Raw genomic sequence first — 12,417 nt, forward strand, 5'->3', positions numbered from 1 at the left:
ATTTGATGGCCCCACTTTGGCTCAAAACCTCGACTTACAGAGCAGCAGAAGTATGTGGAGTTTTGTTCGGGGACCCTGTCCTTAGGTACTGACTCAAAGGCCTGAGAGGTGGCGAGAAATAGGGCTTTCTTGGAGGACCTAGGACGGAGCCGAGGATCCAATAGTCTGGCCTGCTCGGCTGGACGGTGCTGACCTAGCCAGAGGACGCAGGGAATAAGACGTAGATGCGTTACTCCTGATGCTATCGCGCGCAGTAGCTGCATGTAGAATTTCATCGAGTTCATGATAAGGTTTACTTTCTCGACCGTGTTGTATAACTTGCCAGTGATCACGGCTAACCGTTAGGTGATCTGAGCATGCGGTTTTGGCGGCCAACCTTTTCTAACCCATCGTTTATTGGCGAAAGGCGGCACTGCTGCTTCTCTGAATATGGATATACTGGTCGCATTGGCAGAACAACTTACTGCCTTCACAACACCATCCCATAGAACAGTACGGCTTCATCCTCAGACCGCCTTGCAATGCGATTACTCTTAGCACGAAATTTTGCCTCTTGAGCTGCTGCTTTTCTTTGGCCTTCCTGGAGTCATTGCACCTTGTGGAATGTTCAGTCGATGCAGCCCGCGAGGTCATTACAGTCTACAAGCCCGAGTAGCACATCAGGGTGGCATCTTTAGGTCTAGAGAACCTTGGGATGTGGTGAACTGAATGGCCTTGCGTGCACCTACCTTCCCCCCCCCAGGAGAAGCTAACTGTTGCACAACAAATTGGTCAAAGACAAGCGTCGAAATTTGTACTGAAGATCACTCTCGGTGATTACTTGCCACATGATTCCTCTGATTCCGCTGCTGGTATGCAGTTGGTAACCTTCAGACAACAGTGTGAGTGCCTGATCCGAAAGCCCTTGCTGGCTGAAGACAAATGATGTTCAGCACGTAACTTCATAGGCCGGCCCCATTATCTGTGCGGTGATCATCAATCCCGAATCCACTACTAAGATGAGCTTTTTCTCAGCTTGGTCGTCCGACCCAGAAGTTCATATCATCTGCTAAAATCACCGTACAAATACTTGTCGCTGACGGAATCAGTGGCGATAAAAATCGACAAAGTTATTTTCAGCCTGAGGATCACCTTATGTTCGAGCATATCCCAAATCGATAAATAAATATCACTTACCTCGTCGAGACACCTAGCTTATTCAAACCAGTCAGACAGACAACACAAGGACGGTCATTCACTGGAATCCACTGCTATAAAGCGCATTCAGCCATGAGCTAAATGTGAATTCTGCACCGCGGATACAACCAGCCATCACATTGAAATCGAGGCACCCCCTAAGATTGAAGTACAAGAAGCTGGGTTCGTGTTGGGTAGCTTAGAAGTATGCGCGAACGGGGCTCTTGTATTCATGTTTGGGAGACACCATGTATATCGATCGAAATGGAAAGTGTGAGCAAGAGATACTTTGTGACCGATTAGGCATGGATTACGGAAGTTGAAAGCCGAATTACTATATGGTTCCTTTGACTCGAATAAGGGTCTACTACAGTTCGCTTAGTTTTAATAACTTACGTACAAAGTGGTGGCTGGTTGACTGATAGCTAAATGAATCAAGAAGGCTAAGTTGAAGTAGTGTGCAAGTGGCTCTGTAGAAGGACAGTTTTGAGGGCGAGTGATAAAACCTCGGTTACCCAAGCTGAAGACGGTTTGGTGGAAGCACCACAACTTGAGGCTCCAGTTCAATAATAGGCAGTAGTTTTTGGGATTTATTATAGGACTTCTTCCAGAGCCAAATACTTGAGTAGCCCAGTCCACTTGAGTGCATACAATTAGTTTGGTCCGCGGGCGCTAAGGTTAAGATACAGCTATCTGAATGTTTATGCTGCTGCACCCAGGCGATGCGTTTGAATCCGCACTAGATTCAAAGTAAGGTTTGTGTTCTTTACCCGTATTGCATAATACGCCAACGGTCACGGCAGGCCGACAAAAGGTAGGAGCGTGAGGTCTTTGGAGCTAGCATCCTCCAACCCCACCTTCTTCGTGGGTAGGCAACATCACTAGTCACTAAGGGGAAATGGCGTAATTCCTCACTCTCCAGTTGTAGCACGTCGTGCAAGTTTACCTTCAGACCGCTTCTCAATACGATTTTGCGCAGCACATGAGTTCGCTGTTTTGTGATACTGCTACTCTTGGTCACTCTAGCATGCTAGAATTTTAAGGGACTGATGTCCAATCGCAAGATGGTTACAGTACTGAATCAGGTCGGAAGATCAAAATACACAATCGATCAACGTTCATCCCATTACTAGCGCGTTTCTCTAGTAGAGAGATGTACTAACACAAGAGCTGGGGTCTGTCTGATGGCTAAAATTAGGATCCGGTTATCTACTGTCCACTGTGATGCATAGATAATCGAACACTCGGAGACATTGACCTCTGGTTTCTGGATTATTTTGAAAACAATGTTCTCCGGGAAAAACCTTTGGATACATCCGTTTAGGCTATAGCCAGCAACGTTGCAATGGTTTGGGCATCCACACAAACCGAGTTGGTGAAAGTCACTGATGCAAATCTTTCCAGAAGTTGACAATGTCAACTGAAAACGCAGGTTAATGTGGTATCCGTGGTGTATTTCGCTGGATATAAGACAATCGCGATCTTTGCGGATCTCGCTGCGATCATCAGGCAACTACGAGTTGGGACATTCATGGGGCTGCCTCATCTTCCTGCAACGTGAATAAGTCTGGCTGGTTGTTTGTTCACTGAGTTGGGTAATTTGATTGCAAATGTATCGTCCCCATTGGAACAAACCAACGGCCATCGTTACAACCTGCTCCACCGACAATCTCTTCAATTAAATAAGTGTGGGTGAACTTCTCGGGGTTAGACCACATTCCAAGTGACAGTTGTTGGATATGCAAAGATAAGTAAGAGGATGTGGCGTTGAATCGTCCCTTAAGTATCGCACTTTTCACACGGAACTTTCACAAGTACAATTCATGCGCTTTTGTTTTATCATCCTTGCCGTTTACCATCTTTCCTCTTTTGTCCTTGTTTAAACAGTTCTTATCTACCATTGGCAACATGAGCCATGAATCAGATAACGACCGGTACTACCGTGATCTGTCAAGTTTGAAGTATAATCTCTCTTTTGCGGGTTGTGGATTTCTTGGACTTTATCATGTCGGAGTAGTTTGTTGTTTACGGAAGTTTGCCCCTCATTTATACAAAAACAAGCCAGTATCTGGGGCTAGTGCCGGAGCTCTTACTGCTGCTTGTCTAGTTTGTGACGTCAACATTGGTAAGTATATGTTTTGGTTCGTACTTTCTCTATTACCGTTGAGTTTAGCTGAAATCGTACAATATATTTGTGAACTCATCAAGAATTGCCGACAGTACTTTTTCGGTCCATTTGACCCTCGATTTAAAGTCAACGAGCATTTAAGAGAGGGTCTTTCGCGAATCCTCCCGTCAGACGCTCACATCCTTTGTTCCGAAAGACTCTCGATTTCGTTAACATCTTACGCAACACATAAGAATGTGATTGTCAATCGATTCAAGGACCGCGATGAGTTGATTTCTGTAAGTTTTGAACATATTCTCGTCTCTATGTAAACATTCTAGGCAATCCTCTGTTCCACCTTCATTCCGATTTTCAGCGGATTTGTGCCAGCTGTGTTTCGTGGCCAGGTACGTATCTTGTTTTACAGACTATAATACGATATTCTACTTGTTCTATAGTCAATATCATCACTGATAACAGTGATTGTATGAAGCATTGGTGCTTCAGTTGCGTGATAACCACCATTATATTGTTTTTTGCACCAGATTACCACCATTTAGGTGACATGTTCCCTTTCACGGGTGTTGTCGACGGGTTACGAACCGCTGTCACAAAACTAACGTTGCAGATGAAAATACCTGTTATCATTGAAACTCGGCTCTAGTTACTTTCCCATACAACCGCACGGAGTGCATCGATAATATATTGAATTTTTTGGAGGGCTTTTATCTTCGCATAGAATACTACCGATGTGAATAGTTTTAGGCTGGTGATTTGGTGAGCAGTCGTCCCCTTTCTTAGCATTGGTGTGTTATTGGTTATCGTGTGGTTTCACATTTCACTTGTGGCTTCTAGTAGAAAGCAGGACGTGAACGTAGAGGTTTCCATCTTAGCTCTATTACTTGGCTGCCTATAGGGGAGGATGTTCGCAGTTCCCTCGAAAGAGCTCTTCTCACGCCGAAATACGATTTGCAGATCATTTTAATGGGAAAGCTGTACTCTTTGTCATTACCCGTTTTAGGTGCAGTCACTATTCGTTTATAGCCTGCTTTCATTTATTTGTTTTCTGCCACGAATAAATCTTTAGGTTTTCTCTCTATCTGGAAACACAAACACAATTTTTGCCATCCATCCTGTTTGATAAACGAAGACTTACATATTCATTCCAGAAACCTTACTCATGATGCAATAATCAATGCTATGAGTACACACCTCTTTGTCGGGTCAGACCGTTTTGATGTGCAGTTTTGTCACGTGAGCCTTTTGCATTACTATGAAGGACTATGTATTCAGAAGAAATAACAGTACCGGAACTAACGTCTTGTTATATTTTTTCGACCAACCTGTCATCCTGTTCTTGGATGTGTCTATGTGACTTATGCTTTTCTACCTTTTGCCGAACATCAGCATCTTGGAGATGGTTTCCTTCAGTCTATCCAGGTCTTACTAAGAGGGTGAAGTCATCGAACCAAACGGCTTTTCATTCGTGTAAAATGAAGGGTCTAAGGCCACGTATTTCGTAGCAGGCCCTAGTAACGCCAGCTTGATGTTAAAGACCGAAAATAAAATGTCTGTTGCACTTACGGAGCTTTAACAAAATGATTCCGCCTGAAAAGATGCCACTTGTGATCTAGCGGTCTTTCTTTTTGAGGAGCCCTTTTTCGGATAGATCTATTTTGCGAAACCGGCCTGTTGAACCTTTACGTTAGATGCGACGGGGCCCCTTATTCCATATACTCGTTATAGGAATCTTGAACAGGAACCCAACCGCACATAATGTAGAAAGGGAAACATCCTCAATATGTAACCTCGATTGTCATGTGAGCACCTTACCAATCGAGCTTCCGCGGATTCAGGCACATATAAACTAAAACTCAGTGTTGATTGATTACATTTTCGCCTTCTAAATCAGGATGTTATGTGCCATAGTCTACAGTGACAGGCATGTGTAATTTTCAGTGTTTCAACTATTCCAAGGACATTCGGCTCAATCGATGTAGAAAAAAAATCTGAGTTCATTGAATACAGATGAGGGGAAATTGGGGGCGGGGTTCGAATCTGTGACCTTTTGACTGTTAGATAAGTGCTTTATCAGCTGAATTGCAGCATGAAATCACCCACATTTACTGGACAAGGATTTTCTGTGTTCATTGCTAAAAAAGTTCGCTGTTTTAGTCATGAGATGACTGAATTTTACGGTTTATTCTGTGGACTGCGTATCATGCTGGATTTGAGTTCATGGCTGCTGAGATTACACAGCTGAATTTCCCCGTCTTACCTTAGTCACTGCCCATGACTAGTTCACAGTTTGCTCTAGTTGAGTGTCGTCATCTTGTATTTTGCTATTGTCCGATCAATACTAGTCGAGCACACATTTGTCTGATTTGAACTATTTTTGCACTTGCACTTCAACCCCCTGTTGGCAGTTGGTACTTGACGGGGGATTTTCGGACAATTTGCTTTGCATCGACCGACGTACGCTCACCGTGAGTCCTTTTTTCGGTGAGGCTGATATTTGTCCAATGGATGCACATTGGGATGGACAATACTCTTCACCAGCTCCACAGTGGTTTGAGGATTGGTTCGGTACGATTTTCTTTCTGAACAACACAATGCATTTAAACTGGACTAATGTAAAACGATTTGCCAGCATGTTGTGGCCAATGAGTCCGGAACAGCTCACCAGTCTTGCTGCGCAGGGGTATGCAGACGCACTGCGTTTTCTAACTACACGGGGTGAGTTCTGTGCCTAGCCATCCGTTTTCGAAGTACTTTTTTACAGTACCCGTTCAGTTTTTTTTTGCCTACTAGACGGTTCATAATTGGCGGTTTGTCGTGAACAACAGTGAACTTTCTTGTTTTCTACTGTGATTTTAACTAATCTTACTGCATCCCGTAATCTGCCATCCACTCCCAATGGGGAGGTAGCACCCGTAGGATAAAGTGCAATCGATAGTTGATGGAAAATTCGCATTAGGATTTTCGGAATTTTCTATCGCAGCGAAGTCGGCGAAGTCTCCAGAAATGAAGTACTTTCTTCATGAAAAAGCACCGATAGGCCACGACTGGTTCCGCTCTTCTTGGGGCTTATCAGGTAGACCCATTCCCAGAGTCCCTGGGTGAACTCTTCCAGTTAAGACAAGCCGTCATATGACTACTCAGTTAGGAAGGTTCCTTGTCCTAAATTATGAATTTTCTACACGATTTAAATAGGGGAACAACAGGAGGGTCCCTGAGACAATGATTTTTTCACTGTTAAGTAGTGCTGGGTGGCAGCTATGTTCGCTGTCACTAGTAACAGGTCGAATTCAGATCTACTCTACCTGGTTTGTCTGTCTTTTAAGGCTTCATCGCTTGTCAGATCCACCAAACTCCAAGGGCTTTCGTAAACAATCGAAGACACACAGACGCTTTTTCAGTATCTCGATCCCGTCCAGATCTGAACTCCGAGGCTTTATCCTCACCTCTACTGCATAAACCTGCAACAACAAAAGTTTCAAACGGACCCAGATGCAAAGCCAGGCGTCGCCGAACTGTTGAAACTTCATATCCGAATAGATCAACCAGCGTCGCTGACAGCTTGGATGCAGCCGATTTGGTGTGTGCTGGTTTGGGCCTCAATGTAGCCAGTTGTTTCGCCTGCCGGGAGAAACTACGGAGTGCACGTAACTCAACTTTGCCTGCTTTTATCCGATCTATCATCATGGGAGGTGTGCGTGCTCGCCTGCCAAATTCGGACCATTCGTACCTGCAGGCGAGTAAACAGACGTGGACTGTAGTGTCTAGTATTTTGCACCAAAGTGCATCTTACGTGTGCTCGTTGGCCTACAGAACACTCTCTCCACCGGTCGTTTTCCAACTGGATCTTCTCGTGCGAGTCGTAACCTTGTGAGTTAAATTATGTATCAACCCGGTGTTGTTGTATTACGCAAACTAAGCCTCTGGCCAATATTTCTGCGTTCACAAGATTGTCAAACTGACATGAATATCCACTAATCTCTTTCTAAGATACATTTGATGAAGACACGTCCCACTTAGGGCCTCTTTCCGCTTGAACCATGCGCGTTCTATTGCAGGTCTGATAGGGAACTCCCTCTGACGTGACCAAGCGTCAAACAGATTTACTCTGTGTGGTGGGAACTGAAAAGTGGCACTGAAATGAATGTTGTTCACATGTTCATCAATGGCATAGGTTTTGTCTTTATGAGGCACACAGACTCATCCTAACAGATTTTCTTCCAAAGCGACGCAGATCTATATTCACATGTGGGTCATGTTGAACTTGTCATAGCTTAATAAGGCGAACGCTGGACGGTCTTCAAAGCCCCGGTGTTCAAATTGTTGCTGGTGAGAGCCTTGTGGATTTGGAGTACGCAGATGACATCGCCCTCATCTTTGAAGACCAAAGCGAAGCACAATCCCTGTTTAATAGACCGACCACCATCTTTGGCATGCGCCTTGCGTCTTCAAAGTGCAAAGTGATGCTCCAAAATGAGCAGTCTCCGAACATATTCCTTACAATTTAAAGAAAATCACTGGAGATTGTAGAAAACTTTACATACCTCGGTAGTTGTATTAGCTCTGACCGAAGTGTGCCTGATGAAGTCAGTGCAAGAATCTTAAAGGCTCGAATCACGTTTGCTAATTTGCGTCACTTGGGGCGCCAAAAAGGTATCTCACTAGATCTTAGGGGTCGTGTGTACCAGGCTACAGTAAGGGCTGTGTTGTTTTATGGATGCGAGACGTAGCCTCCGCATACAGATGATATGTGTCTTCAGGTATCTGGCCACCGATGCTTCAGAAGCGTGGCTGGTTGTGGATATCATCAGCGTGTTAGTAACGAGGCGATTAGGAAACAGGCATTTAGTTGTGCTGCAGTTACTTCAATCGGGGAAAACATCCAGGATCACGGACTACGATGGTTTAGTCACGCATGCCGAAACACTGTCTACCGAGACTAATGTTATTCTCCACGCCTCCTTCAGAATGGCGTAAAGCGCGAGGTGGACAACACATGACTTGGCGGAAAAAAGGCGTGAAAGAGATCACCGAGAGTTTGGGTGTTGGTGTTGTACGCCATCCAGGATGGAGTCCCCGTGACCCCGTCTGCTGCTATCTTTGATGATGATACTGATGATATCATAGCCTAAATTGCCAGCAGACTTAACTATAGTGAACTTTGTGTTCAGCGACATCTTTTCTGATTGCCACCTTAGCTGAACATTGCACGACATATCGTCAATAGGGTGATATCTGTTTTATGATGTTGGAAATATGAAGAGGACACCCAAAGTGACAAAAACGGAAGAACACTAAGAAAAAGTCCTCAGCGCATTTCATCGCGGGCGAAGTAATGGTTCGGAGTACGACGAGAGAAGAATAGGAATTTCTTTAATTCTGGCTGGCTGATGCCAGGAATCCCTTGCTGCGCTTTGTCCAACTGAACTGACCTGGTTGTACTTTTACGTGAATAACCTATCAACGTCCCTTAGGGCCTTACAGATTCGCCTGACTATATTAGTTTTCGTCTCACGGCGTCACTCCACTCCGGCTGTGTGACAACCCTTGTTTTCCTATATCAGCTGTTTCGTTTGATCAGCGGCTGTAAAACTAATGGGTCGCGTTGTTTCCCATTTGTCCTCTACAGGGCAACTTCTGTGTGTGAAGAATGTCGGTTGATTGGTGGTCACCTGCGTAGTCTACTCGGTACGCTTGAGAAGGCCAAAGAAATACTTTCCAGTTGCGACTCGGCATGTGAATTGGAGCTCAACCTGGATGAGCAGTGGGATACTCCTAGTCTCTTCATGATACCCCAGACTTATCAGCCTCAGTGTCGCAAACGACAGAAACCTTCACTTTCCGGCCACCCATTTGGGTTCGCTGATCAAATCCAATCCGTTTTCGACAGTAGCACAGACAATATTTCCAAATTCTTATTCCGTTGCTCACGGTTTCAACTACCCACAGCAGAGGAATGTGGACTGGAACTATTCAGCACTTCGGTTTCAGATTTCCTAGCGCGTCAGGTGAGTTCCATTTTGATCATTCATGAACAGCTTGACGGGGCATTACACTCTCGTATGGATTAAATGTAGGTTGAGCTACATAGAGTCGTGCCTTTTGTGGAGGGCTGTATTTTGGTGACTTCAAGTATACGAAGCTCATTTAATCAAACCACACTAGTTCTAGGTTGGACAGAGCACCCATTGGGCCGACTAAAGCCTTTCGCTAGATCTTGTTACTCTTGTTACTCTTCCAGCATATCATGTGTGACTGAACAAGATTTACCAGAGTGGAAACAGTTCGAAGTTGCAGTTGTTTCGATATGTACTAATGTTTAACTGACATTGTCGGGTTTGGCTGGGTCGAGTAAGAAGAAGCAGATATTATTAGTGGACATCTCGGTTCTGAATGCATTTTATGGTCTCTTGGAGCTAGTGTTCGTCTGATCAGTCGGTGATCTGGTTGACAAAAATCTCATAGTTTGCATAAATTGGCTTTTGGTGGAACTTCTTGTCTGTTGTGCACTTTCCAAGCAGAGAATGTACCACATCTGGCTATGAGAAGGTAAACTAGTGCACTCCCGAACAAAAGCTGGTTGACAGTTGGAGTGTCAGTCGGATCCTGTTCTCTAACTACTTCACGTTTCCCGTTAAAAAACTTTTATGAGGATTCCTTTACAAGAGATGCTTCATGTGTAAAGTTGTATTATTTCGTTGGAGTAGCATTGGGGCTGTTTGCCTCACGTCGTACAGATTATTGTGCAAGAGAATAGTTTGCTTCCTTCAAACGGTTCAAGCACTATTTACGGGAGTCCCTCAGAGTTTTTTTCACGTCAGCCAGGTCTGTCCAAGTCATAAACTTACTGAACTTATGGTCTTGATGGCCCAGTTGGCTAGCTGCCAGCTTATCCATGGAGCCAGATAGTTTGTCTGTCTATCTAACTATTAATCTCCGTGGAGTGTATGATAATTACTAAGCAATGGGCTTGCGATTTACCCGATTGAATCCCTAGATGCTCAGTCCCATGAGGTCTTTGATCCTTATTCGGTCTTGTCAAGTGAAGGGATTGGTCACAAGACCCCCCTGGCTAGTTGCTATTTACTGTCGACCTCATTATGACGCGTCCACCAACCACTTAGCGCAGTGTTGGATCTGTTCCATGTTTTTTAGTTGGAATTCTCGGTTTCCTTAGTGTATGAGCACTGACTAATTTCGTGATTTCACGGTCTTAACACTGTCCTAAGGAGCGCCACATACTGGATGTGACAGGATCTCGTTTCCCGTTGAAATTCTTGCTATTCCAGGTAGATTGTAACTGTTTCAGAGACTTGCACTAATGCCCCTTGATCGGATTTGTTCCTCGTTTCGGTCCTTCGGATCCTTTAAACTCTTGGATCATTTCATACTTCCACCAGAACATTGGTGGTTTTCCTTATCACAATATTATCGGATGGTCAAAGTCAGGATAAACTCTTCCCTCGCTCCAATTTTCCCATCATTAACCCATTTGAATCTATGACCTTCCTTTTCGGCGCCGTGTGTGAAGTTGGCCGGAGTAATTGAGACGACTGACACTAGCTGAACTCCGCAGCCAATGGGATAGGTTACTCATTTTCGGACTTATTATCCGATCATGGTTGTCAGAGGCTTTTTCCGAAACCTCTCCTCCTACCCGCTAGTTGTTTGATGACATTTTTGGGGCAGAGGTTCTGTCAAATGATGGTAATAAAACTCCGCATTAACCACAAGTACAATTTGTATCATTTTAGTCCATTGAGACACGCCTACACACTTCCCAAATTTGCGCATCGCCAGAGTTGGTAAGCTCCACCATGGGTACTGCCGAACACCACCATCAATCATGCTGCTTTCCCGAGGTGCATCAGTGCGGCATGTTTACGTGGCCTACTTCGGTTTCCAAATTGAGGTGGTCAACGCAAATGTGTTTAAGTCAATCTTCCTCATCTGTTATCGGCCAGCAGCCCATCGTTCTGTCTGTCTTTCTTTCAAGCTGTCGTGCATCCAGACACCAACTTAATAAACATGGTTGCAATTTCATCAGCATCCGCTCCTGTTAAAGCTGGTTTGATGAACTAAATTTTACTTAACTACTTTCCAGTCCCTTCCAATAGCTGTGCAGATGTCTTCGCCGCCATCAACCAGTCCCTTGGCCCGCCGAAGTGCATCAGTGGATGCTTCTGTTTCCGAAACCGGCAGGTGTCTGGTGAAAGAGCCCGCTGAAGCGAATACTTCCTACACTTCCTCTACATCCATTTCAATCACTCCAACTGCATCTGATAGCGAGGAAGCCGATGAGCTGGCGGGTGGAACGCTTAAGTACTTTCGTCCCTCTCCTCCTTCTAGTCATATCAGGTTCTCTTTGCAATCGGGACTATGAGCATCAGTGTTTGCCTCATCTTCATACTGGTGACAAATCGAAAAGTCTCCTTAGTTGTCCTTACTTAGTCTTTCACCACTCGGCTATTTTATCTGTTTGAGCTAGTTTTTTTTCAACCGTCTTATTTTTGAGCCCAATCTTCTGATTGCCGTCATGGCACTGATTAATTTGTGCTTTATCTATACCATTTATTATTTTTGGTGATTGATGGTGTCCCTCTTATTTTCACAATAAAAAAAGGAATTTCAGATCTAGGATTTTCGCTACCAAACCCCGTACAAATGATGCATCACCCTTGATCAGGCCACTTGAATTTTTGGTGATTTATTGTTTCTCGCTCTGTTCACGGTTTTTTCTTTACTACAATGCAAAGTTGATGAATATGTGCAATAAAGTTTTTTGAATCAGAATTATACTTTGCCCTGCGTGTCGTGCGATATTTTCCTCCAAAGAATGTCGACAACCCAAGGTGTATGTTTGGTTGCCAGTTTCTTTACAAACGTTCCATCGTTGCGTTCTGTAACGGAGTTGTGCCGGGTGGTGAGTTGATGCTGTATAGAAGGGACAGTGTGGTTATTTTTAGTGATCAATTTTCACGAATGAAGCTCCTCATTCATGAACAATTTTGGTATCCGTCGTCAGTGTCTCTTCGGGAGAGGGTAAACCGTGTTTCGCGCTCGGACTAGTTTTGATTGCGAATCCCGTTTATTCGTGCTTGCCGTTGTTTGGATAC

The 12,417-nt window shown here is 44.4% G+C and overlaps 1 protein-coding gene across 1 annotated transcript; it reads left to right on the plus strand.

The window, feature by feature from the left end:
• Window positions 1-3,051: 3,051 nt before the first annotated feature.
• T265_08820 (hypothetical protein) lies at window positions 3,052-12,167 on the plus strand (the record flags this gene model as incomplete). Its single annotated transcript, XM_009174732.1, has 7 exons — window positions 3,052-3,301; window positions 3,350-3,582; window positions 3,625-3,690; window positions 5,710-6,019; window positions 6,703-7,171; window positions 8,931-9,309; window positions 11,406-12,167. The coding sequence occupies 7 exons, from the start codon at window positions 3,085-3,087 to the stop codon at window positions 11,682-11,684; spliced, it is 1,953 nt and encodes a 650-aa protein (XP_009172996.1).
• Between the last annotated feature and the right edge of the window lie 250 nt (window positions 12,168-12,417).

The sequence above is a fragment of the Opisthorchis viverrini genome (assembly GCF_000715545.1).
Source record: "Opisthorchis viverrini unplaced genomic scaffold opera_v5_236, whole genome shotgun sequence".
NCBI lineage: Eukaryota > Metazoa > Platyhelminthes > Trematoda > Opisthorchiida > Opisthorchiidae > Opisthorchis > Opisthorchis viverrini.